Source organism: Uranotaenia lowii, chromosome 3, assembly GCF_029784155.1.
Source record: "Uranotaenia lowii strain MFRU-FL chromosome 3, ASM2978415v1, whole genome shotgun sequence".
Lineage (NCBI taxonomy): Eukaryota > Metazoa > Arthropoda > Insecta > Diptera > Culicidae > Uranotaenia > Uranotaenia lowii.
Genome location: NC_073693.1, coordinates 300,107,617 through 300,132,139, shown reverse-complemented (window position 1 = coordinate 300,132,139; position 24,523 = coordinate 300,107,617). Strand labels below are relative to the sequence as shown.

General features: G+C 43.9%; 2 protein-coding genes across 2 annotated transcripts in view; one reads left to right on the top strand and one right to left on the bottom strand.

Annotated features, from left to right (window-relative positions):
• Positions 1-866: 866 nt before the first annotated feature.
• Positions 867-7,867, top strand: LOC129753659 (titin homolog). Its single transcript, XM_055749502.1, has 6 exons — positions 867-1,012; positions 1,118-1,276; positions 1,320-1,496; positions 3,510-3,645; positions 3,714-5,945; positions 6,213-7,867. Exons 1-6 carry the CDS (start codon positions 867-869, stop codon positions 7,566-7,568), a joined length of 4,206 nt encoding a protein of 1,401 aa, XP_055605477.1. The 3' UTR covers positions 7,569-7,867.
• Positions 7,868-8,464: 597 nt separating this feature from the next.
• Positions 8,465-24,523, bottom strand: part of LOC129750821 (mucin-5AC-like) — a 90,934-nt gene continuing 74,875 nt past the window's right edge. The window contains exons 5-8 of the mRNA XM_055745902.1: positions 19,244-20,312; positions 18,994-19,183; positions 8,730-8,966; positions 8,465-8,668 (exon numbers count right to left, since the gene is read on the bottom strand). Coding sequence (XP_055601877.1) covers positions 8,619-8,668; positions 8,730-8,966; positions 18,994-19,183; positions 19,244-20,312 — 1,546 coding nt within the window. The 3' untranslated portion in view covers positions 8,465-8,618. The remainder of the gene's footprint in view (positions 8,669-8,729; positions 8,967-18,993; positions 19,184-19,243; positions 20,313-24,523) is intronic.

Below are 24,523 nucleotides of genomic sequence, written 5' to 3'. Positions count from 1 at the left end.
GAAGAAATACGCAATGAACTCGGAATTTTCTAACGGAACCTATTGGGTACAACGACCCAAGGTTGCCCAAAGTGTGCCGCTCATGGGGAAACGCCTTTATGCAAAAAACCGTGCTGATGATCGGGTTGACGGGTCGAAAATGTGGCAGTCGCAAACGGTAGTCTGTGCGGCACCCAACAGTAATAAAGTTCGCGCTGCGATAAAACAGAGCACTGGTGCAATGGACCGTATATTTCCCTAGCTACTCCTGGGACTTAACATGAACATAAATAACAACAACACCAAAAACAGAAGGAACGTCGAGACAACTGACGTTACCTCGGACGAAGAAGGAGAAGGTAGAAGAAGGCAGACGGAGGTCTTTGCTAAAAATGGGCTTAGGTCTCCTCTACTGGGCAAAGTAGTAAAGTAGGTTGCCAAGGAAGCGAGAAGAAGCCCGGCTGCTGATTGGTCCACTGAAAATCTCAGCAGTTCCAAGCAAGAGTAGCAAGTCCGGTCGCAGGAAAAGGTGCACCAAGGGGCATAAAAAAATGTGACCTCTTGGAGGAAGCCGACATGGTCGACGCAGTAGTTTGTGCAAAGTACCAACAACGTGCACAGACCAGGGTGCCGAAAGTTATGGTTCTTCTGCAGAGTGCCGTCAACGAAAGAACGGAGCTGGTGCAGAAAGCCGAAGCTGCGGGAAGGACCTGGAGGAAGCAAAATTGGTTGGTTCTTAAGGACGTTCGAAAGAATCCAAGCCGAGAAGAACCGCTAAAAGAGATAGCGATTCCCCCGTAGAGAACGATTCCTATAAAAAAAAGGAGGCGTACGGACTATGAGGATGCCGACGGAGAAAGAAGTGCTGGAGACTGGCAAAGATCGTCATGAAGTCAGAACAACCTTCGTATGCGGACTTGTTCCGGGAGCTACGCGCAGAGCCAAAGTTGACTACTCTTGACGAGAGCGTTACCAAAACAAGACGTACCCTACAAGACGAACTGCTCTTCGAGCTACAAAAAAAGACCCGGCGGTAAAGGGCACCGACTTCGAGAAGCTTGTTAAAAGCACACTAGGCGCTGAAACGACTGTCTGAGCCCTATAGCCGGTCGCATCTTGGATGAGATTACCATTGCAGAGGAGCTCGAGAAAGCACTCTCCAGCATACCTGGAATGAGCAAGAATCAGTAGCTATAAAACTAAGAGAGGCGTACGGTGAAATGCAGATTGCAACGATCCGCCTCTCACCAACAGCGGTCAACACGCTACAGACGGTAGGGAGTGTAAGAGTTGGACGGTCAGTAGGGCATTTTAGAACCGCGCTTAGGGTACCGAAACAGATGCAACGCTGCTCCGATTGCTGGGATTTTGGTCATCTATCCCGAAGCTGCAACGGACCTGACCGGTCACGAAGCTGTCGAAGATGCGTTGAAGAGGGACACTTCGCTCAAGAATGCAAAAATCAGCCAAAGCAGGCGGATGGCAATGCCCACGCAACTGGTGGCTTGGACTGCCCGGTATATATGAAGGCAAAGGCAAGCCAGTAAAACTGGAATTAATCCAGCTAAATCTCAACCATAGTTGCACAGCTTCTGCTGGAGCAAACGGTAGGCAAAAGAAGTGTGATTTGGTGCTTTTATCAGAACCATACAGAATTCCGTCTGGAAATGATAATTGGACAGCGTACAGGTCTGGTTTAGCGTTCCACCAAGATGGACGATCGGGGAGTTCAACGCAATGTTGGATGAACTCACTCACAAACTGACAGGAAGGATCCCTGCAGCAAAAGGAGGAGATTTCAACGCTTGGGCGGTTAACTGGGGTAGTAGGTGCAACAACCCTATCGCCACAGTCTTCTAGAGTCCATCGCGAGACTGGAGGTTGAGCTGTGCAACACTGTATCTATCAGCACCTATCGCAAGCATGGAATACCAGACAGAACGTCAGTGATAGATATCACCTTTGCGAACCCATCATTAAAAACTGACATGAATTGGAGAGTGTGTGACGATTATACGCACAGCGATCACCAGGCGTTACGTTACAGCATAGGAGACCGAAATTCGGTGGCAGTAAGACAAAGCATCGCAGCTGACGAAAATGATGGTAGCGGTTTGCGACATGACCATGCCCAGAAGGAATATACCGAAGTGGTGGCGACGACCAGCTTACTGGTGGATCTCAGAAATAGCTGAGCTTCATACTAGCTGCCTAAAAGCCAGACGACGAGCTCAACGGACGAGAAACGAAGCCGATAGAGAAACGAGAGGTGCCGTTTACCGAGCAGCCAGGGTGGCACTTTAGCGAGCTATTAAAACAAGCAAAGAGAACTGTTACAGAGCGTAGATGTTAACCCATAGCGCCAAGCCTATAGAGTTGCACTGACGAGATTCGGAGGCCCAAGGTCGCCGACTTAAAAGTGTCCGGAAAAACTGAGAGAGATCGTTGTACATCTTTTCTCGCAGCATGGCACGACGCAGTGGCCACTTACCCCGTACGACGCGGGAGCCCACGACATCGAGCCAGTAACAAACGAGGAACTTGTGGCTATCGCTAAGAAACTTGCGGTGAATAAGGCCCCTGTTCCGGACGGAATCCCAAACGCGGTGCTGAAGGTGGCGGTTCGGACCATTCCGGATATTTAAAGAGTGATGCTACAAAAGTGTCTCGACGAGAGATCTTTTCCCAATCCGTGGAAAACGGCAAAGTTCGTGCTACTACCGAAACCTGGGAAACCCTCAGGGCATCCATCATCATACAAACCTATTTGTATGCTGGACACCCTTGGAGAGCTACTGGAGACGGGCGTGAGTTACTATGAAAGCGTTACCAAACCGGCACACGTCTCGAGGTCTCCCGTACCACTCTGAAGTTGGCCATAGAGAAAAGGAGAAAGATGATATTGGAGGAAGACCAAGATTGAGAAGGAGGAAAAGGGTGAGATGTTTAAGTGCATGAGCACATCCTACCCCTTGATGTAGTATCATAGGGTGAAACCAAGGGGCACATCTGGCACACGAAGCCCAAGGTGGTTTTAGTGGGATGAACCCACACACGGCAGCAAACACCCGGCTGTTATGGTTTGAAGTCAAATTTCCATCTTGTAAAAAAAATAGTATTTTTTCCCGTTGAGCTTCAATACAAACATCTTTGTCAGAAACTTTATCTTACATGTCCAACGCCTGCCTTGTGAGCACAAGATTTCGGCATCCTGCGCTATAGCAGATTCCCTAGTGGTCGCTGTTCGTATCATCTTCACACACTCTTCAGATCATCTCAGCTTTCAACGATGGGCTCGACATCTATCTCCGAAGTTTTATTCGATATTGCATGCTTCCTATAGAGTGTTGGTAGCTCCAAAGTTACTAAGCTCCACTTGCGATATCGCGGTTTTAATACCTGCAACCTTGGTTTGCCCTTTTCATCACTACAAGGCTCATTTCTATCAACTTATGAGTTAAACCCCTCGATCGATCTCCTCAATTGAGCGTAATCATGAGTAAAATATCATTATTCTGCTTTATTTTCAGACAAATTGGAAAACAACAGCAGGACCGTTCGAAACAAGCACTGGAGAAGCTGCAAATTCGGAAGGATTACGAGAATCTGAAGGTGGAATTGGATAAATTGGTGCGTGCCGAAAGCAAGGTTAAAACATCTGAAGGGGTAAGCACTCTTATAATCCAAAATAACCAGAAATTTTACAACCTAATAATTCTTTCTTCAATTTTAAGGGCCCCAAACCTCCGCCAACGGAAACTCAGAAGCGACAACGGGCGGAAACTAGGCAGAGTCGAATGAACGAAGCGGTGGAAGATCTGCTCAAGCAACGGGTACTTATCACATGTCCGGTTGTTCGCGGAAGACCAACAACTGCTCGGCAGGAAGCGGCGCGTGCTACAGCTCGTGCAGCCGAAATAAACGTAGCTGGAGCCACTTCGGCTGCCGCCGGATTTCTAGATACTGACCTTCGTGATTCCAATAGCTCGGACAGCTTCAGTACCATTCTGTTGGGGTACGATCCAGCGACTGGGATTGAAAGACCGCGTATCCCTCTCCCGGCGGGGAAGGATGAAAGTAAGATTTCCAAATATAAGGAGCTGTTGGAACAGTTGAATGTTCAAAAGGCTTTGTTGCTGGATGAACTGAAAAAAGAAGAGGAAATCGAACAGGAATTGCTGCGTCAACCTGAGGTGACAAAGAAAGGTAGTAAGCAAAAGTCAGACGACGGTATTCAAAAGTTGAAACAGAGACAGTTGGAGCTTGAAGAACAGCAGAAGAAGTTGCATGAGAAGGAACGTGAAATATTTGAGCTTGAAAAACAGCTCAAGGAAAAACTGGAGCGTCTTGATAAGAACAAGGCTAAACCTAAGATTCCCAAGTTCCACATAGAAGCAAAAGGATCGATTGATGCGGAAGTTAAAACCGTACCGGATACCGATTCCAACGAGAGTCTTCAATCGGGCACAGATATTCCGGTTAAGATTGTGATTGTGGTGAATGAAAAGTCGGAGAAAAAGGCGAAGAAGACGCCTAAGAAACCAGCGCCTCAGGAACGCAAAAGAAAAGCGGTGAAGGAAGCACCGGAAAAAGTACCGATTTCTGACCCGGATCCTGTACCGATTCCTGCATTAATTAAAGCTTCTAAACCAGTTGTTAAACCTAAAGATATACAACCACAGGAAATAACGGTGCAGCAAAACTTGGACCAATCACCAATAAGTTCCACCACATCGACAGTCTATCGGCAACTTCCGAGTCGAATTGACAATCGAGTTGGAAATTTCTTAAACCAACTTGAACAAAAAAGTTATCAAGAACCTGCACTTACACAACAACGTCAATCCACGAGTAAAGTAAAAAGCGCAGCTCCCAAGCACCGGTTGGAAAAATTAAAAACTCCTACCCCACAACCCCAGAGTCAAGAATTGAACCCAGCACTTATGCAATACATAATCCGACTGCTAGGAATGTCTCGCCAATCTATCGATCAGCTAGGTGTGAGTTCTTCTACATCAGTATCGACACCACATGATTCCGTGCTGAACGTCGCTGGTAATCAATCGACACCATCTGATGAAATCAGCGTAGAAAACCAATCACGCATGGATCGCTTACGTAGATTTATCAATCAAAACTACGACTTTTTAAATGAAATTGACGAAACTTTGAAGGAGCACCAACTTAGTGGCACGGTAGACGAAAACATAAGCCGAGTGGAAGATGTTTGGATGAAGACGCTTACCCGTAAGGAGCAACAGTCAACTCCGAAAACCAAGGAACCTCAAAGAGCACCTGTCCAAATAGGACAATCGCCACCAGTTAAAGATACCTCACTGAAATCGATTCTCAAATCACCGAAAAAACCTTCCCCTAAACTAGCCAAAATAATTACTCCTCAAGGGCACATCGAAGTGATCAACTTGAGTGATCGTGAAGAACAGGAGGTTCTCGAAAAATATGCACAAATGGCAGAAGGATGTAATAAACGAATCACCGAACTGTCGGAAATGATCCGCAAAGTTCGGGAAGAGAAGAAAAAGCTGATTGAAAACAGTATATCCTCCAGTGAGCCGCAGGAGTCCACTAAATACATGGACCTCCCAGGGACAAAACCTCCGACAAACACTCAATTAACAGCGCGGACAAGCCAGCAGCCGGCCGACGAAACCAGTCCCCGATCGGCCAGGGACGATCCGGTGAGCGAGGAACTTCGTGGCATCTTCACGGCTTCGTCGGCCCAGCAGCGGCAGATTGGGTTGAGCAAGGACAGCGGAATCGCCATGTCACGGCCGGTGACATCGTCTGACTTTCGTGACAGTCCCGATGTTGCAGCATCAACATCACAGCAAGCACACACTCGACCTGCGCAGTTCGTCGAATCTTCCGAGGATCTGAGCTCAGCGCGGGAAGCACCGATGGCGGAGGAACCAGCCTTCGAACCACTACTCAAGGATATTCCTAAGGTAAGAGATATAAAGAGAGGGGATCTATCATGTCCCAAGTTTCCGGTTTTATATCTTTTACTCTCAGGATTCATGTATGTTTCAAATCTCAAGACTCAATTATTATATCTCAGATCTCAGGTATAACAGCTTATATATTTCAAGCATCGTAGATCTCAGGTCATATGTTTCAGATTGCTTGTCTCAGGCTCTCAGATCTCCCGTCATACTTATTGTAGCTATTTCAAATTGTTGTTAAAAAAAACACTCATTCTAACTGTATTCCAGGTTAAACCTCTTGATTCGCAACGTCCTGATCTTCCGCAAGTGAAGGACCTGCCGGCAAACCACAAACAACAACGCACAAAGCCTCCGGTTGCGATTACTCGGTACAGTCCCCAGCTGGATCAGCCGACTACCGCACACGAACTGTCTACAATTCTAGAGGTTGAGACGCCCGCAGCCTCCAAAATCAATGTTTCGATCCCCAATGAAAGCGGGACTGTCGCTGCGGCCATCGCTGATAGTGAACCAATAGATCCAGCGGAACAATTACTGATCGAAGCTAGGGACAAGCTGCTGGAACATGCTCGTGCCCTCGGGTACGAAGGTTTCCCCAACTATGAGGAGTACATTCAACGGGAAAATCTCGAAGACACCCGGTACGATTTGGAGCGAACCAATCTATCTAGACTGAACGAGCTGTTGAACATGACCGGTTCGAGCGATATCTTGAAGTATCGGAAATATTCTGCGCCAGCCCCGGAGATGAACATCACCGAAGACACTTCCAAAGAAGGCGAAAGTGTTGACAACAAGAGAAAGCCTCAAGCTTGCAGTAATTCTAGTTCTAGCGCGTCCCTTCCCGATGTCATAGCTGAGCTGAAGCTCAGAAATCTTGTTGATAAATCCTTCAACATTTATGTTGATGATTCTAATCGATCCACTCCAGATTCAGGGTCGCTCGAAATTATTCAACCCGTCCCAATTGTTGAAAGGCCTTCGTCTCGGAAGGGAAACGATCACTCAGATGCCACCGAATCTCTGGAGCGTGACCTTCAAAAACTGGGTCTCCGTTGGGCTTCTTCAATGTTGAAAAAGAATCAAGAGGTACTGCGGGATCAATCCAGCAGCTCATCCTTATCTGCAACCGTTGAGAGACGTTCGAACACCAGAAACACAAAACTCAACGATCAGAACGAAAGTGGCGCTCCGCTCAACCTGAAGCAATTCATCGCTCGGGAGCTGATGATCAGAACCCAAACCGATCTCAACTCCCTTTCGGATTCGTCCAGTCCTGGAAGTTTTTTGTTACGCTCGCTGCTGGACATCAGTAACATCAACACCTCTACCCCAGAACTTTTGACGCATACGACGACGGATAAAAACGTGCAACGTACGTCAACTCCGGTGGCAACCAAATCGTCGATCAGTACTCCGCGGGATCAGCGTGGCGGTCCTTCCAATGGTGTTGGTGGTGGTCGTGACACAGGAGCTAACGCAACCCTCGACGGAACCGGCGGGCTTTTTTCCGGTGAGTCAAGAATCTCTTCGGTTCATTTAAGTTCCGGTTCTTCTGGAGGCGAAAATAAGCTGTCCGCTCCGAATGTCCGACTGGATGTGGAACGATTCAAACAAGGGTGAGAGAGACCCCTTTTTAATGTAATTTTAGCACGTTTTAAACAGTGACTTCTGCTCAACGTTAAGTTGTGATGTTTTTAAAAAGTAAATTAAATAGTTAAATTTCGTTAATTTGATTCCAAAACGCAGTCAGTCTTTCTGACCAAGCATTTTAAAATTGCAATTTTGAAATATTATATTAGGATACGATTAAGTTTTAAACACTAGTTGAAATGATTGCATTTAAGTTTATAAACAACAAACAGGAAACCGCTGATCTGAACTGTTAAATTTATAACCGAAAAATACATTTTATCAACACAGCCTTGTGTTCAAAAACATTGGATCCGAAAATTCATCCTGTATTTTAATATTCTCACAAGTTTCTTGTGTATGTGGAGGAGTGTTACGAAGTCTTCATCTTTGCGATCGAAATTTTCACCCGGTTCAATTTATTCGGATAAAAGAAAATAACTACACATTTTGGTTCTGTTTCAACTCGATCCAAAGCGCTTAATTTATATTCATCTTAAACATACATTTACGTACTATTAAACGTTTTCTTTCACATATAGGATCGATTGGTAAAACAATGTAAATAAACACACACATCGTCTGCTCAATTTTTTGTTTTTCTTTGCCTCTGTTTCTATGATCTTTGCTTGCTTAAAATTTCTAACATTTGAATACAATTATTTTTTTTTTCTGTTTCATTAAATATTCCTTGTTCAGCCCATATCGAACACTAGCTTTGAGTGTTCAGTTTTTGCAACCACAAAAAAAAGGATTTTTTTTATTTTCCTGCATTTTTCACTGTAGTCACGAATGTAAAATCTTGCAGGAAAAAACCTAAAACATACTGGGAAAAGTACATAGTGGTTGAGAAAACCCTTAAACTGTCCCAAAATCAGGATTCAGTATAAACTTTTTTTCAATAATTTTTTGCAGGACAAAATTAGACTAATAGATCTCCGATTGACCACAACATTCGTCTTACTGAAACGCGAAGAAAGTTACACAAACGATATGGCAGCAACATGAAATAAACGGAACGAATAGACGGGAGTATTCCGATTAGCTTTCCCAAATCTCCTCCCGCATTTTGGCGGCCAGTAGTTTGCGTTCTGTAATTAGAAAAAAAAATTATCAATTGAGTACACGTTAAAAAAAATTATAAAAACTCACCCTTCGCTTCCCGGAGGACGCGCTTTTCGTTTTCCCGCTCTTCGGGGGCCGTCTTGAGGCGAACCCCGAGTGCCGTGGTGACTAAACGTCGGGCTAGGGCAGCACAGGTTTCTGGCCTCGGACGGTACGGTTGAAGGGAGCTGGAACATTTCTTTGCTTTGGTGCGGGATTCTACGGTGGCCTCGGCGAGTGGCTTCAGCTGCACGAAGTTGTGTCCGTTGGCCAGCACTTCGGCCGCTGTAATAGAAGATTAAAATACAAGAATTAGCGAGCATCCCATATTTGTCCGCTCTTATTTTGGGTCGATCATTGGCTAAAGTCCAGTTCAGTAGGATCAGGTAAAACGGAGTAGATAACTAGTTTATACTGATAAGACTATAACTTCTGCGCAGTAATGCGATGCCTTGGAACCGGGGGGATAAAGTTGTTCGATTGGCAGGGAATATCTGCGAAGTAGTGTAAGAAGACGGGAATCATCCGAGTCGTTAGGTCACGTAAAGTACCGCGCGTGTGTTGTGATAGGCGCAAGTCCATGATTAGACAGACACACGACGCTCAAAAGATGACAAATTTCGAACCCTGGTGATAAGAGATTGGATCTCGAGTTGTGAGAGGAGAGATCAAGTCTCGAAAAGCCAAGTCGAGAGATTAGGCCTTGAATCAACAAGCGCATATCGCTCCTGCGTGTTAAACTCGAGTTATTAAGCTCAACAACCATCCGCCAATCTGTGTGCTCTCCGTCAGATCAATTCAGCTTTTCAACTCTCAGTGCTTCCTACCGAACCTACGCGGTTCACTTACACAAGTACTAACACGATAGATCTAATGATCAAAAATGCGCCAGAACACATTATAAAATCGAAAACTCAAATGGACAGCTCTATCTCCGATCACGGAATGATCTATCTCATCGCAGACGTTCGCGTCGCTCAAACATCTCCAAGAGTTGTTAAAATGAGGAATTACCGCAATGTCGATATTCAGCAATTGCAAATCGATTTTCAGGCTTATGACTTGCAACCGTTCTTCAACACTGCTGACCCTAACACCAAGGCGTAAGTCTTAACATCCGAGATTAAAAGGCTCCTCAATCTTCATGCTCCCGAACGCGAAACAACTGTGCGAGATGAAAAAACTCTGTGGATCACTGCTACAATCAAGTAAGCAATCGAAACCAGAAACATGGCGTACTCTCTTGTAAGGTACACCGGGGTAAGTGTGGACGATGGCTATAAAAACAATACTGTGCACTATTTTTTCAAACTTTTGATGCAGAATGTTCCATTTACTTGTAATCTATCCAATAACTGTGAAAAAGATACGATTCAGACAATAACGGTTGTTTACAGCGACTTTTTCGGAATTTTCTATTTTCAACTACGATGTCGAGTTGATGTGCATCTTTTTCAATTGCAATTCTCTCCTAAACTAGCTGGCTCTCGATGAAAAACTCTACATTGAAACAATCCTTACATTCCAAACAACCAGTTAGGAAAAGAAACGGCGGTTAAAAATTAAGAAAAAAGAGTTTATTTACAAAAAACTAAAATTTTGTCTCCAACCCCTACCTGGGGTAAGTGTGGACGGCTTTAAAAAGTCTTGATGTTTACACATTTTTTCAATTTTCTGTCCTTCATCCTTTATGAGTTGTATTATTTAGCTATATTAAGCATTCGGATCATGAAAATTTGAGTAAAGTACTTATTTGTTCTGTGTTTTTGATGAAATCGGATCTCGTGTGTTGTAACATAAATTACACACTATAATTATAGTACCATGAACTTTTTTCAAAATTTTGGACGGTTCAAGCAATAAAGTAACGTATTCAACCAAGAAAACACACATTTTTTGAAAATTTCCTTAGAAATCAAAGGGAAAATCTACCGTCCACACTTACCCCATAAAGCGGGGTAAGTGAGGCCACCAGCCGTCCATAACGATTTGCGTGATAACTTTTTTCGCTTTGCTTCTATCGAGCTCATCTCTTCAGCTTTTGTAAAAAACATGTTCTGCATCACATTGATCATCAATTTATCAAAATTGCTCCACTGCTGATTTTTTAATGATTTTTTAAAGTTGAACTATACGAAAACCCGTCCACACTTACCCCGGTGTACCTTATATCAGAAACCCCCTAATCGCTCGAAAAACGACAACCATTGGAAAGAATACGTTCGACACCGAGACAGAGTAAAATCTAAAAAAGTCTTTTCTGCGAAAATGAAATACGCAGACAAAAATTTCGACTATCAGCTTCCTGCGAAGACATTCTGGAGTAATCTTGGACGTGAAGGAATTCATAATAATCCCAAGAGTATCTCGTCTGTAGATGACAGCAACGTTGATGATCTGAATGTTTTTTTCGCTTAAAGTCATCTCCAACTCTTATCGCCATATAATCGTAATGTAACTCCTTCAGTATCCAGTGGAGTTTCTCCCGGTCCAAGATCAACTCTCAAATTTCGTCATACACATGTGAACGAAATAAGTAGAAACCACCAGTCTGAATACAGGAAAAATTTCATCACTTGTACCGCTTTGGCTAAAGTCACGCATGACATTTACAGCAGTTTCGACAATGGTCACTGCACAGTCATGGTTCTTGTCGATTTTTCGCATGCTTTCAACTGTGTCCAACATCATCTACTGTAGAGGAAGCTACGAAACGAATTCCTTTTTCCACACGAAGCGTGTCATATGATCAGCTCCTTCCTTCAGAACCGTTTCCAACTTGTCAAAGCTGGAGACAGCCTGTCTCCTATCTGTCTCAGTGCGTTGCTGTTCTCGTTGTGCATCAACCATCTAGTACCAAACCCTAAGAAAACACCTTAAATTGGACACGGCATGTAAATGATGTTGTTTCAAAAGTGTTTGGTAGTCTCAGAACGTTCCGGCATTTCTCCTCAGTACTTTCTCAACCCACTCGATTGAAGCTGGTACAAGCTGTCGTAGTTCCTATCCCGACATATTGCGACATCGTTTACTATCCTGGCATGTCTATTGAACTCAGAGAGCGTACATTTAGAGTATTCAAATCCGGTTGGTTTTTTATCTGAACCGTCTCGCACACTACGCTACTTGTGCGCAAGGCAATCCTCGGACATGAACTATGTGCAAACTATGATCTTCGGATAGCATCTTTTATGGGTCAGGCTTACCGCCAAGCTTTACAAGAGTATATTCAACAACATCTGCAACGAGGTCGACACGAACGGACCCGCTACACATCGTACCACAACATGCAACATCCGGTGGAAAGAGTTCACTGGTGTACGGTACTTTGGGCTGGAATCGAACTCCACTGGACGTGAAAAGCAAAACATCTTTAGTTAGCTTCAAAAACACCTACTAACTAGCATTCAAATAACAAAAAAAACACATTTCAAGTTAACTTTAACTGTACTTTGTTTGAAATGTTAAACCTTTTTTCAGTTTATTTTATAACAGTTACTTAGAAATGTAATACTTTGTTTCGAATGTAACGTATAATTTTTTTAACCTGATAAAAAGGCCTGTGTTGAAAGGTTTTCGTGTGTAAATAAATCAGCAATTACAATTACGAGAAGAGGTCAGATCTCGAGTCGTTGGAGGAGAGATCAGGCTTCGAATCGTGTAGAGGAGAGATATGAGTCATTATGAGGAGAGATCAGGCCTCAAGTCGTCAAGAAGAGAGGTTTGTGCTTGAACCTCGAGTCATTACGAGCAGAGGTCGGTTCTCGAGTCTTTATAGGGAACGGTCAGGACTCGAGTTGTAAACAGGAGAGGTATTGCTGAAAATAGTTTCGTTAATGAGGATATCATGAACCGCAATATCCCGAGTATGATCTCCCACCATTGTTTAACCACAATTCAATGTGGGACCCAAAGTCAGAAGCTCCAGATAACCATTAGGGAGAAGGAGGCATACGTGCAGTATATCATGACTCGTTTCATTGCACCCGTGGACCCAGAATAGCAAACTGGGGTGATACGGTGGCTGGCCATGCTTTGGACTGCAGACCGTAAACGAGAATTTACCACCTGGGAAGTCTACTGATGAAAAGTTCATACAGACTGTATTTCACAGCATCAGCAGCAAAGTAGGTAACAGATACCATACCCTACACACACGACAATCTACATTCTGAAAGAAATCAGAAATCAAGGAACGGATCAAGGGATTCGTAATGATGCTGAACAACTTAAATTTTGGACAAGGCCGTCAAAGTAACATTTGTAACTACTCTAACATAAGCTTGCCAGATTGCCCGGTTTTATCCGGGTTTGCCCGGATATTTGATGCAAAATTTCGAGAAAGTCCGGCCCGGCCCGGTTGCCCGGATATTGTGAAAAAAGTCCGGATATTGCCCGGATTTTTTTCACAATTTTCACAAAGAAACCAAAAAAAAATCAAAGTTTTTGAGTAAGTTTCAGCAAAATCGATTATCGGTATGGAAATTTTCAACGGTTGTTTCAAATAATTTCGCTGATTTACTTTTATAAACCTTTAATTATATAAGTCTTCCAAAAAGTTGTTGGAAGTCTGCAATTACATTAATAAAATATTAATTTCGATTTTTTTTTTACATTTTTTCTTTGCTTTTATATATAATAACAACTAAATTTTGCCCGGTTTTTGCACGGTTTTTGGTTTTGAAAAATTGAAATCCATGCCCGGATTTTGCCAGGTTTTTTTGAAAAAATGCCCGGAATTGCTAGGCCCGGATGGTAGTGAAAAAAATTCTGGCAACCTTACTCTAACACAATGCATTGCGGATTTTAGATATCCAAGCAGTAGGAATTAATAACTCGTAGAGCAGAATCGTGATGAAATTGAGGTCGAGGAGGAGTTGCTCGGATGGGAGGATGAGGACGACAGCTGACTAATCATGTTTTTTGGTGCAGATCATGTTGTTATTTGGGACAAATAACAACATACACATAATTAATAAACAAGTATTAGATGTAACCATGGAAATGGTTTAGTATATAAGGTAGCGAAATTAATTAAATAAAGTATTCCAGTTTCTACCCTCAAGTAGTAAAGTCTCTCCTTTCCACTGCCCAAGTGCTTCCTACAATAGGTTATGGGCCCAGCACTAGTGGAAAAGAGGAGAAGCGGAATCAAGAGTGGACAGTCATCCAGCCAGGAAGCCGATGGAAGGACAACGAGCCGAAGCCAAGGAAAGTCAACGAGCCGGAAACCGTGAAAGGCAGATTTGCCGGAAGTATCACTGCTGCGGCCTTTGGGGAGAGCTACAGCTTGCATTCTTTCAGTACGATATCAGACAGTTTACGTTTGTTAATGGACGATTAAATACAATCACCCCAATCTAATGGCGGTCTGGGAGCTTACGAAACTTCCACCACACCGCAAGCCCATTTAAATTATGTAGTAGATTTTTAAACGCAACTTCAATGAAAAAGGACTGAAAAGCTCATTTGGTATAAGGCATACTTTTTGGCTAGTTTGTTTTGTTTTGCTCGCCCAAAGACAACAAGACATGCAGAGCAAACTCGACGACCTCACCGAAAGCTCCAAGGCAGCAGGTCTCAATGTCGGAAAGACCAAGTCGATGGAAATCAACACAGAAAATCCTTCTCATTTCTGTTGATAGGTGGGCAACAAGTTGAGAAAGTAGAGTGCTTACAGTATCTTGGTAGCCAGATAACGCCTGATGGTGGTAACAAGAAAGACATCGAAACCCGGATCGGAAAACCCCGATTTGCGTTTGTTGCGAGTCTCCGAAACATCTGGCATTCACGCCAGATCTCTACAAACGAAAATCCGAATCTTTAACTCAAACGTCAAATCCGCATTGTTGTACGGGTGTTCAACTTGGTGCACATATGCGGTGACGACGCGAAAACTACAAGTATTTGTGAATAGCTGCCTGCGGAACATCATCCGCGCTTGGTGGCCTGGCAACTGGACCTCAAATGAGGAACTACATCGCCGGTGTCATCAAAAGCGCTAGAAATCGAGATTCGGGAACGTAAGTGGAGATGGATTGGGCACACGCTGCGAAGAGATGAGAACGAGATTTGCAGAGAGGCGCTTGGATGGAATCCAGAAGGACATCGAAGAAGAGGCAGATCCAAAAACTCGTGGAGGCGATGCCTAGCCGCCGAAATCCGAACGTTAACAGTAGAGGTCTTTTACCACGGCTCTATGCGCCGGAGAATCGACGCGGTACCATTAAGTAAGTAAGTTTGGCCCGTGGTTCTATCAAAGATACTAAGGAAAATATAAGGCATGTGATTCTAAGCCTTGGATTTGATCTTGCCTTTAACTACAGTTTACTAGTGAAGTAGACAATGTGCAACTCGAGACCCCATACACCCAACCCTCGGGTAGTGGTCATATCACCTCTTGTCTGCAACTCCGATTCTCTACCTCCCCGTGGTACTAGCTGGGGTGCGAGCAACCTTAGCGGAGATCGGGTACCCAACCCCGGTGGATGCTTTGGTCGCATGCAGAATGAGTTAGGGGGGCATCGTACGCGTCCGTTCTCCATGTTAGGGGCGGCGTGCGGAGTGCAACAACGTCCTGGTGGTGTTCGGGACCCAAAACAGCAACATCACGACGGTCCTCCTGCGAGATAGTGGGGTTAGCTGCGGGCCTTGCGAGCCTGTGACTACTAAAAAACATATCATCAACGTGCACAGCCCTCACCTCGGAAGTACCGGTGACGACAAAGACGAATTTTACGCGCAGCTGGAGCGTGAATACGACCGTTGCCCAAAACATGATATCAAGATCGTCATCGGGGATTTCAATGCTCAGGTCGGCCAGGAGGAGGAATTTAGACCGACTATTGGAAGGTTCAGCGCGCACCAGCTGACCAACGAAAACGGCCTCAGACTTATTGATTTCGCCGCCTCCAAACGAATGGCCGTACGTAGTACCTTTTTTCAGCACCGCCTCCCACACAAGTACACCTGGAGATCACCGTACCAAACGCAATCACAGATTGACCACGTTTTGATCGACAGCCGGCACTTTTCGGACATCATCGACGTCAGATCCTGTCGGGGCGCCAACATCGAGTCGGACCATTATCTGGTGATGGTGAAGATGCGCCCAAAACTCTCCGTAGTGAACAACAAGCGAAACCGGCGCCCGCCTCGGTTAAACATCGCGCGACTGAAGCAACCTGAGGTCGCGGCAGACTACGCGCAATCGGTCGAAGCAGCGCTGCCGGCAGAGGGCGAGCTTGACGAAGCCCCTCTCGAGGACTGTTGGGATACCATCAAAACAGCCATCAACAGTGCGGCGGAGAACGTCATCGGTTATGTGGAGCGATCTCGACGGAACGACTGGTTCGACGAGGAGTGTAGGAGGGTGATGGACGAAGAAAATGCCGCGCGGGCGGCAGTAGTGCAAAGAGGCACCCGTCGAAATGTGGAAAATCACCGACAGCGGAAGAGGCAGCGAGTCCGACTTTTCCAGGAGAAAAAGCGCCGCCTGGAGGAGGAGGAGCTCCAGGAGCTGGAGCAGCTGCATCGTTCCCAAGAAACACGAAAGTTCTATCAGAAACTCAACGCATCCCGCAAAGGCTTCGTGCCGCAAGCCGAAATGTGCCGGGATAAGGACGGGGGTATCCTGACGGACAATCGTGAGGTGATCAAAAGGTGGAAGCAGCACTTCGATGAACACCTGAACGGCGCACATGCAGGAGATCAAGACGGTGGGGGAAGGTACATCGCCGGCGTAGCCAACGACGAAGAGGAGCCACTCCCAACGATGAGTGAAGTTAAGGAAGCCATTCGCCAGCTGAATAGAAACAAGTCGGCTGGGAAGGATGGCATCGCTGCTGAACTCATCAAAATGGGCCCGGACAGGTTGGCCGATTGCCTACACCGGTTGATAATCCGGATCTGGGACATAGAACAGCTACCGGAGGAGTGGAAGGAGGGGGTAATATGCCCCATCTACAAGAAGGGCGACAAATTGGACTGTGAGAACTACCGAGCGATCACTGTCCTCAATGCCGCCTACAAAGTGTTGTCCCGAATCCTACTCCGCCGCCTAACGCCACAAGCAAACAGATTCGTGGGAAGTCATCAGGCCGGCTTCATGGAGGGACGGTCTACGACGGACCAGATATTCACATTGCGGCAAATCCTCCAAAAATGCCGTGAACACCAAGTCCCTACGCATCATCTATTCATCGACTTCAAAGCCGCATACGACACGATCGACCGTAACGAGCTATGGAAAATCATGGACGAGAACGGCTTTTCCGGGAAGCTGATCAGACTGATCAAGGCGACGATGGATGGAACGCAGTGCTGTGTGCGGATTTCGGGTGAATTGTCGAGTTCATTCGAATCGCGCAGGGGGCTTCGACAAGGTGATGGTCTATCCTGCATGATGTTCAACGTAGCGCTAGAAGGTGTTATTCGACGAGCGGTGGGCGAAATGCGGGGCACGATTTTCAACAGATCCAGTCAACTTATCTGCTTTGCCGATGACATTGATATAGTCGGCAGATCATCTGCGGCGGTGGAGGAGATCTACCGCAAACTGAAACGCGAAGCAGGAAGGATTGGGTTGATGATTAATACGTCCAAGACGAAGTACATGCTGGCCTGCGGATCCGAGACCGACCGAACCCGCTTGTCCAGTAATAACAAGGTCACGATCGACGACGACGAGCTAGAGATAGTCGAAGACTTTGTCTATCTCGGCTCACTGGTGACCGCAGACAATGACACCAGCCGTGAGATCCGGAGGCGAATTATCAGCGGAAGTCGTGCCTACTATGGACTCCACAAGCAACTGCGGTCGAGAAGACTTAGCCCTCGCACGAAGTGTAACCTGTATATGACGCTCATTAGACCGGTTGTTCTCTACGGGCACGAGACATGGATATTGCTGGAGGAGGACCTGCGTACACTCGGAGTATTCGAGCGACGAATGTTAAGAACCATCTTTGGCGGCGTACAGGAGAACGGAGTGTGGAGGCGAAGGATGAACCACGAGCTCGCGCGCCTCTACGGCGAACCCAGTATCCAGAAGGTGGTGAAGGCTGGCCGGATACGCTGGGCGGGACATGTTGCGAGAATGCCGGACGACTGTCCTGCAAAACAGGTTTTCGCTACGAATCCGGTAGGAACAAGACGAGCGGGGGCGCAACGAGCGAGGTGGTTAGACCAAGTGGAGCGTGATCTGGCGAACGTGGGGTGCCCGAGAAATTGGAGAACGGTTGCTATGAACCGAGTGAATTTTAGGAATTATGTTCGTCAAGTTATGTCGTAAGACGGAATACTATGTAAATAAATAAATAATACAGTTTACCTATTGCTCCGAGTTGACTTCAACGACGATGTTATAGCCAATTCTGCTACACAACAAAAAAGAGAGCAAAAATACGCATACATCTTTAGCAACGTAATGCCAAATTTTGCTTGTATTTAATCTCTAACGAAACTTCGTCTTCCGGAAAACTTGAAGGCATGCTAAATTTTGCTCTCAGATCAAAATTTTTAATGCCTGATATTGGCATTTGTGTGCTCTCAAAACATTCGTAAACCGAGGTGTCGTTTGGGCCTCAAAAAGATCAAATGTATCACTTTGCTGTCCAAGTGTATACCTACGACCTTATGTCAAGCGAAATGAAAGCGAATTTGGCTCTCAGGGCTAAATAGCAAAATTTGCAATAATTTTGACATAAAAAATTTGCTCGGAATAATTATCATGAATCCTACATCAAATTCTGTTCCTTACTTACGTTTTACTGTTTACTGTTTTAGTAGAACAGCTAACGTTGTTCAAAAAAGTTTCTTGTTCCTAGCAATCTTTCGTTAATTGTACAATATTGATTACCCGAGTAAACTTGTAAATTGAAGCAAAATGAGACCATAATAAGGTGTCAACAGCAAGCTGATAGTCTGTTCGAAGTGAGGCATAATTAAGCTCTCCTATTATTTTTAAAATTTAATATCAAGTTGATACCAAGTTTAGGTAATAACAAACTGCTGTTGAAACCTAAACTTGGTCTAAGCTTGATAGTAAAGTAAAAAAAGGAGACCTCATTTTGCTCTCAACAGCAAAAGACGCTATCGCTATACTGTTGACACCTTATTATGGTCTCCTTTTGCTTTCAATTTTGGCATCCAAGTTTACTCGGGCAATCAACATTGTACAAATAACGAAAGATTGCTAGGAACAAGCAATACAATGATTTTTTTTTTAAACATAAGCTATTCTACTAAAACAGCAACGATGCTATCGAAGGTGATAAGATATTTGCTGAGAATCTAAAGTAAGTTTTCTTACCGATTTTGGAACTGCTGAACACGGCCAACGCGTGCGTATCATCTACCCATTTGATATCGAAACCCGATTCTTTGTACTGCTGGAATAGCATCATGAGATCCTGGGTCCTAAACTCTACCGGGAAGTTTGACACCTCCAGCACGTGTGGAAATTCTTCCTCGTTCAGGGCTGCCTGTTTCGATTGGTAAAGCTAAAACGGGGAGGAATCGTTGGTTAGAAATTTTCCCGTATCTACGCAACTCCAATTTACCTTGTAATCCGATCGGGGAACCTCGATTGTCACCTTGCCAACCGCCGATGTCAACTCTTCCATCAGCTTCGGATTCAGACAGTCGCCGTTGTCGTCGTACATCGACTCCCAATCGTCCTCCTCGGGATTCAACTGCCGATCACCGCCTTCACTTTCACCATTGCTGCTACCGGTGGTCACCGGCGGATTGGAACTGCTCTTCTTCTCGGGTTCCTCAATTTCCAGCACGTTCGAGGCGAACGTTTGTTTAATGATCCTGCGATTGCTGCGGTTGATTTCCTGTGAAGCTTTTCGCAGTTCTTTTTCATCCCTGTCCACCTTGTCCCCGGCTGGAACCGACCCATTGTTGCCATTTATGATGAGTGGGGCGGCTGCCGTTTGCTTACGCGATTTGTTGGATTTGTTCATGTCTTCTAATGCTAACCTCGGGTTTGTACTACCGTTGAGTTCGGTTAAAATGCTTCCGTTCCTGGCGGACTCTTTCCTTGGGTGAGATTTTGGTACTGATTGTAGATCACAGTCTGTCCGATGGACTATATTTTCGGTAGGAACTTCTTCGGATTTTTGCTTTTCAAGCTTAGAAATCTTTTGCCTTTCTGAGGTCGCAGCAGTGACGCTTTTTTCAACGCTATGACTACGGTTCTTAAAAGTTACTATAGACCTACAGCACTGTCCTTCGTCGGTGCCGGCAACAGAATCAACCAACGACGAAAGCTGTATTGGAGCTATCACAGATTCGGCGCTCACCGATGGAGCTGTTCTCGTGGCAGCCTGGGCTGGTGGTGGTTTATCTTTGACTTTGTTTTTACGATCCTTTTTACTGGCCACGGGTTTCGGTGGACATCCTACTCCGGCAGGAGCGATAAGAATTGACACCGGCGGTTGCACCGGAGGCGATGTTTTAGTACACGGTTCGACTGTGCTGACTACAGTGGTGCCGCTAATGGAGTTTGTCGTTGCCGTCTGCTGTTGACTGCTCGTCGTCACCGGTGGAGTCGTTTGGCTGCGACGGGCACGCGGAATGTACACGGCCCGATCGGGTCGTCGTTCACGGTTGGAACGTGTTTGTCTGGAAGAATAAGAAAACTTGCGTCAACATAAAGACTTAAACGTTTTTGAACCTGAGTAAATCGTCGATCAGGCTGGCCAAAAGCTTAGGGGACATTTTCTATGCGGTTGTTACTCTGGATGTGAAGAACGCCTTCACCAGCGTCGGACAGCGTTTGGAACGAGAGTCCCGGTATATCTGTGTAGAAAACAAAGCTTCAGCAGAAAATTTTCTTCAAAGAATTTATACATTGGCACAAAAACAATAAGCAGGCTCGGTTCCACAGAAGAAACAATAAATGATGTTGATTTTTCAGTACAAATTCAGTACAAAATCACTTACGAAACGAACGTGGACTGAGCGTGCTAAATCTCAAGATTCCGACAACTCGGACTTTTTTATCACCCGAAGCTAAAGCACTAGCGTTAAACGAAGAAAGTCAATGTTCGAGGGCCCGGTGCTAATAGATATCAGTTCCGAAACCCAGCCTTCGTCTACATATTTCAAATGAAACTGCAACGGATAACGTGCAAGATACTCTGAAATGCAACTTTTTATTAAACAATACACCTCGAAAATCATTGCTCTTCAAGAAATTAAATTGACAAATAGCATACATTTTTTCCAATATGAAACCACGGAGGAGCTATCGCAGCACTAAATGGTAGGTATAACTGCAAACCAAATGCCTCTACGAACAACCCTAGAAGCCGTAGCAATAGCTGTGAACAGCCCTATAAAGACTATAATATGGTGGATCTACCTCCCACCAAACTGCCATTTGACAAAACCAGATCTAACGAACCTTCTTGAGCAACTACCAAAACCCAGTAGTACTGCTCGGAGATGTTAACAGACGCCACCATCTATGGAGTCAAACGGTTGAAGACGATCGAGGCAAAATAATAGCTTCCGCCCTCGATGATTTTGATCTGGTTATCCTTAAAGATACAAGCCCTACTGTTTTCTCACAAAACGGATATGCTCCGAAATCTTCTATTCCCAAATAATAATTCCGAATAACTGACAGGCAACATGGCTTTTTCAAAGGCCGTTCAACCTCAACTAATTTAATTGAATTTATAGACTTTTCATTGAATGCAATGGATAATGGCAACCATGTGGAAGCTCTTTATACAGACTTTAGTAAGGCATTTGATCGCATAGACATACCAATGCTTCTTTTCAAATTACAAAAAATTGGAATAAAATCTAAACTCCTGAAATGGCTTGAATCATACCTGACGAATCGCCAACAAATAATAAATTTCAATGGAAAGAAATCGCTCCCTATTCAAGTCACTTCAGGAGTTCCGCAAGGATCTCATTTAGGACCTCTACTTTTCATACTTTATGTAAACGACATTTCCTTTATTCTCAAAAATCTTAAAATGCTCATTTATGCCGACGACATGAAGCTCTATTTGGAAATAAGAAATGAAGAAGACATCAGCATATTCCAGAATGAAATTCACATTTTCTACCAGTGGTGCAAAAAAAGCCTTCTGAAGCTCAATGTAAAAAAATGCAATATAATATCATTTAGCAGAAAAAGAACAACACCAAACATCACAATTACATTAGGAGATCAGAATGTAGAAAAATGTGAACGAGTTAGGGATTTAGGAATTATCTTAGACTCTAAACTTACTTTCACAGACCATTACAATACTATCATCCATAGGGCAAATAACATGCTGGGCTTTATTAAGCGCTTTTGCTTTAATTTTCAAGACCCATACACAATAAAAACACTATATATTGCCTATGTAAGGTCTTTACTGGAATATTGCAGCGTTGTTTGGTCACCTTATTCAATTTCACACGAAGAAAGAATAGAATCAGTACAAAAGCAATTTCTACTATATGCTCTTCGTAAATTAGGTTGGACATCATTTCCACTTCCATCATATAAAGCGCGCTGCATGCTCATTGACATACAAACACTAAAAGAACGCCGTGAATATGCAATGGTTTCATTTGTAAACGATATTGTTTCGCAGCGTATTGACTCAAAAGAAATTCTATCAAAATTAAACTTTTATGCACCTTCTCGGCAACTCCGAAATCGAAATTTATTTTTCATTAATAACTATCGCACAAACTACGCGAAAAACGGGCCAATAAATCGCATGATGGCCTCTTACAATCAACACTGCGAAACCATTGACTTTACAATGTCTCGGCAAAAACTCAAACAATATTTTAATCGAAGAAATCTAAACTCTTAAGGAGAAATTGTAAAGCAGACACTGCTTAAACCTAGTCTTAAGGAAATTCACATGTATCAAACTATGTAGTCTACGTTACGGTTGACGAAATAAATAAACTAAACTAAAAACCAGCGACACCGTTCTAAAACGCCATGTCCCATGGTGGGGTCGGAAAGTGGCAGAAGCGGTACAAATACGAAGGAAACTTTTGAGAAAGCTAAAACCAGAACTACGAAAAGTTGAGTTTGCAATTTAGAAAAGCCAGATGCGAAGCCATAAAAGTAATCGAAGAAGAAAAAACTCGGTGTTGGAAAGAGTACACAACGGAAGAGTACACAAACACCTGTATCTAAGATCTGGGGAGAAATAAGAGCATTTTCGGATAAACTGACGACAACCAAAACGTGGTCCATCGAAACTAACAATGGCCCAATTACTGACAATATGCATATCCGAGCACATTGCCTCTTTCTTTTAGAACGTTTCGTCTGATCAAGCATATCCATCAAGGTTTTAAAAAGATGAAGCAAAAAAAAGAACATCTCCCTGTGAAGTTTCCTAGAGTTCATAACGCTAAGTACAACCAGAATTTTAACCTTCACGAACTGATGTTCCTGCTCGACATTTGTTTGCCACCAGTCCAGGACCAGACGGTATTCATAACGCTATGCTTCAAAGGCTATCGTTCTACGCGAAGAAAAAGCTTCTCTAAGCTTACAACTTGCGGGAAAACAACACCTTTCCAGAGGAGTGGAAAGAGACTTTTCTCGCCCCTTTTCCAAAGCCAAAGCAGAATCCCAATGATCCTAAAAACCTCCGACCGATCCATCTATCAAGCTGCGTCAAGTTGTTTGAACGTATGGTCAATAGACCGCTGCAAAAAATGACTTTTTGCTCCCATACGTTTTTTCGATGCATATTGGGTCACCAAGCATCAGTGTAAAATTTAAGATGATTTGGATGATTCCTGAGTTAGCGCAACGCGATTCATTTTTGTATGGAAATTTGTATGGAAGAAGAAATTTTTGAACATTAAATCATCCAGAAAATTCAAATACGCTTGAAATGAAGTCGGTTTTTAATTTTTGGTTTTGGCTATTCTTAAGCTTCATTTTTTGCTAACACGACAAGCAGCTAAGAATTTCATGAAAAAAGTTATAACCATTTCAAAATAAAAAATCTGAATCCAATGAAAAGTATTCAAAAATGGCAGACTGTGCTTGCTAGAGCTGTAAATAATTGCATGAAATGTTTTTGCAAAGGCTATATAAATCAATAAATTCTCTGGCAATGCAAATCAGTTTTTTGAGATTTTTTAAATCCATCCTAGTGTTACACAGCTTCCAAATAAGCAGTCAAAAACGACAAAATTTAAAAAATAAATTTTGAAAACAAATTTTTTTTTATAACATCAAATATCTTTTCTGGGGTACAATTTAGGTTTGTGCTTCATTGACATGAAACATACTACAAGAATCAAGGAATATTTTTCATCCAAAGTTATATTTTTTGGAACTTTCAGAAAATCTCTGGCGATTTTTGAATGAAAAATTTTGTTTTCTCATAAAAATTTCCATACAAAATTAAAACTCGTTGCGCTAATTCAGGACTGGGTGGATCGCTTCCAAAATTTTTGTTGCTATTTCTGGCAGCAAAAACAACCAAAAAAAGTAATGGGAGGTGTAAAGATTTATGAATTTGAAATTTCCATACAAAGCTTGCAGCGGTCTAATGGTCAACCGATCATTGATGGACGTCTTGGATTTGTCGTGAATTTTTTGGTTAACATCAATCCGCTTTCCGTCGCGTAAGACAAACATTAGATGAACTGGCCGAATTAGAAAACTTCGAAAAATGGGCTTTTGAAAGAAAACATCACGTCGAATATTTCCTCCTTGACATCGAGAAGGCGTACGATAGGACTTGACGTCGACTTATCGAGTACACCGAATATACGAGACAAAATGTTCAAATTTTGCACATCGTTCCTCAGCGAAAGAAAGTCCCCCAAGGCTCAGT

What these genes read in the sequence shown, in the direction of transcription:
- LOC129753659 (XM_055749502.1), top strand. Translation starts at nt 867, where the DNA reads ATGAAGTCAGAACAACCTTCGTATGCGGACTTGTTCCGGGAGCTACGC. An exon ending in CTGGTGGCTTGGACTGCCCG is followed by an intron (nt 1,497 to 3,509) that starts GTATATATGAAG and finishes CTTTATTTTCAG; the next exon opens with ACAAATTGGAAAACAACAGC. An exon ending in TACTCAAGGATATTCCTAAG is followed by an intron (nt 5,946 to 6,212) that starts GTAAGAGATATA and finishes ACTGTATTCCAG; the next exon opens with GTTAAACCTCTTGATTCGCA.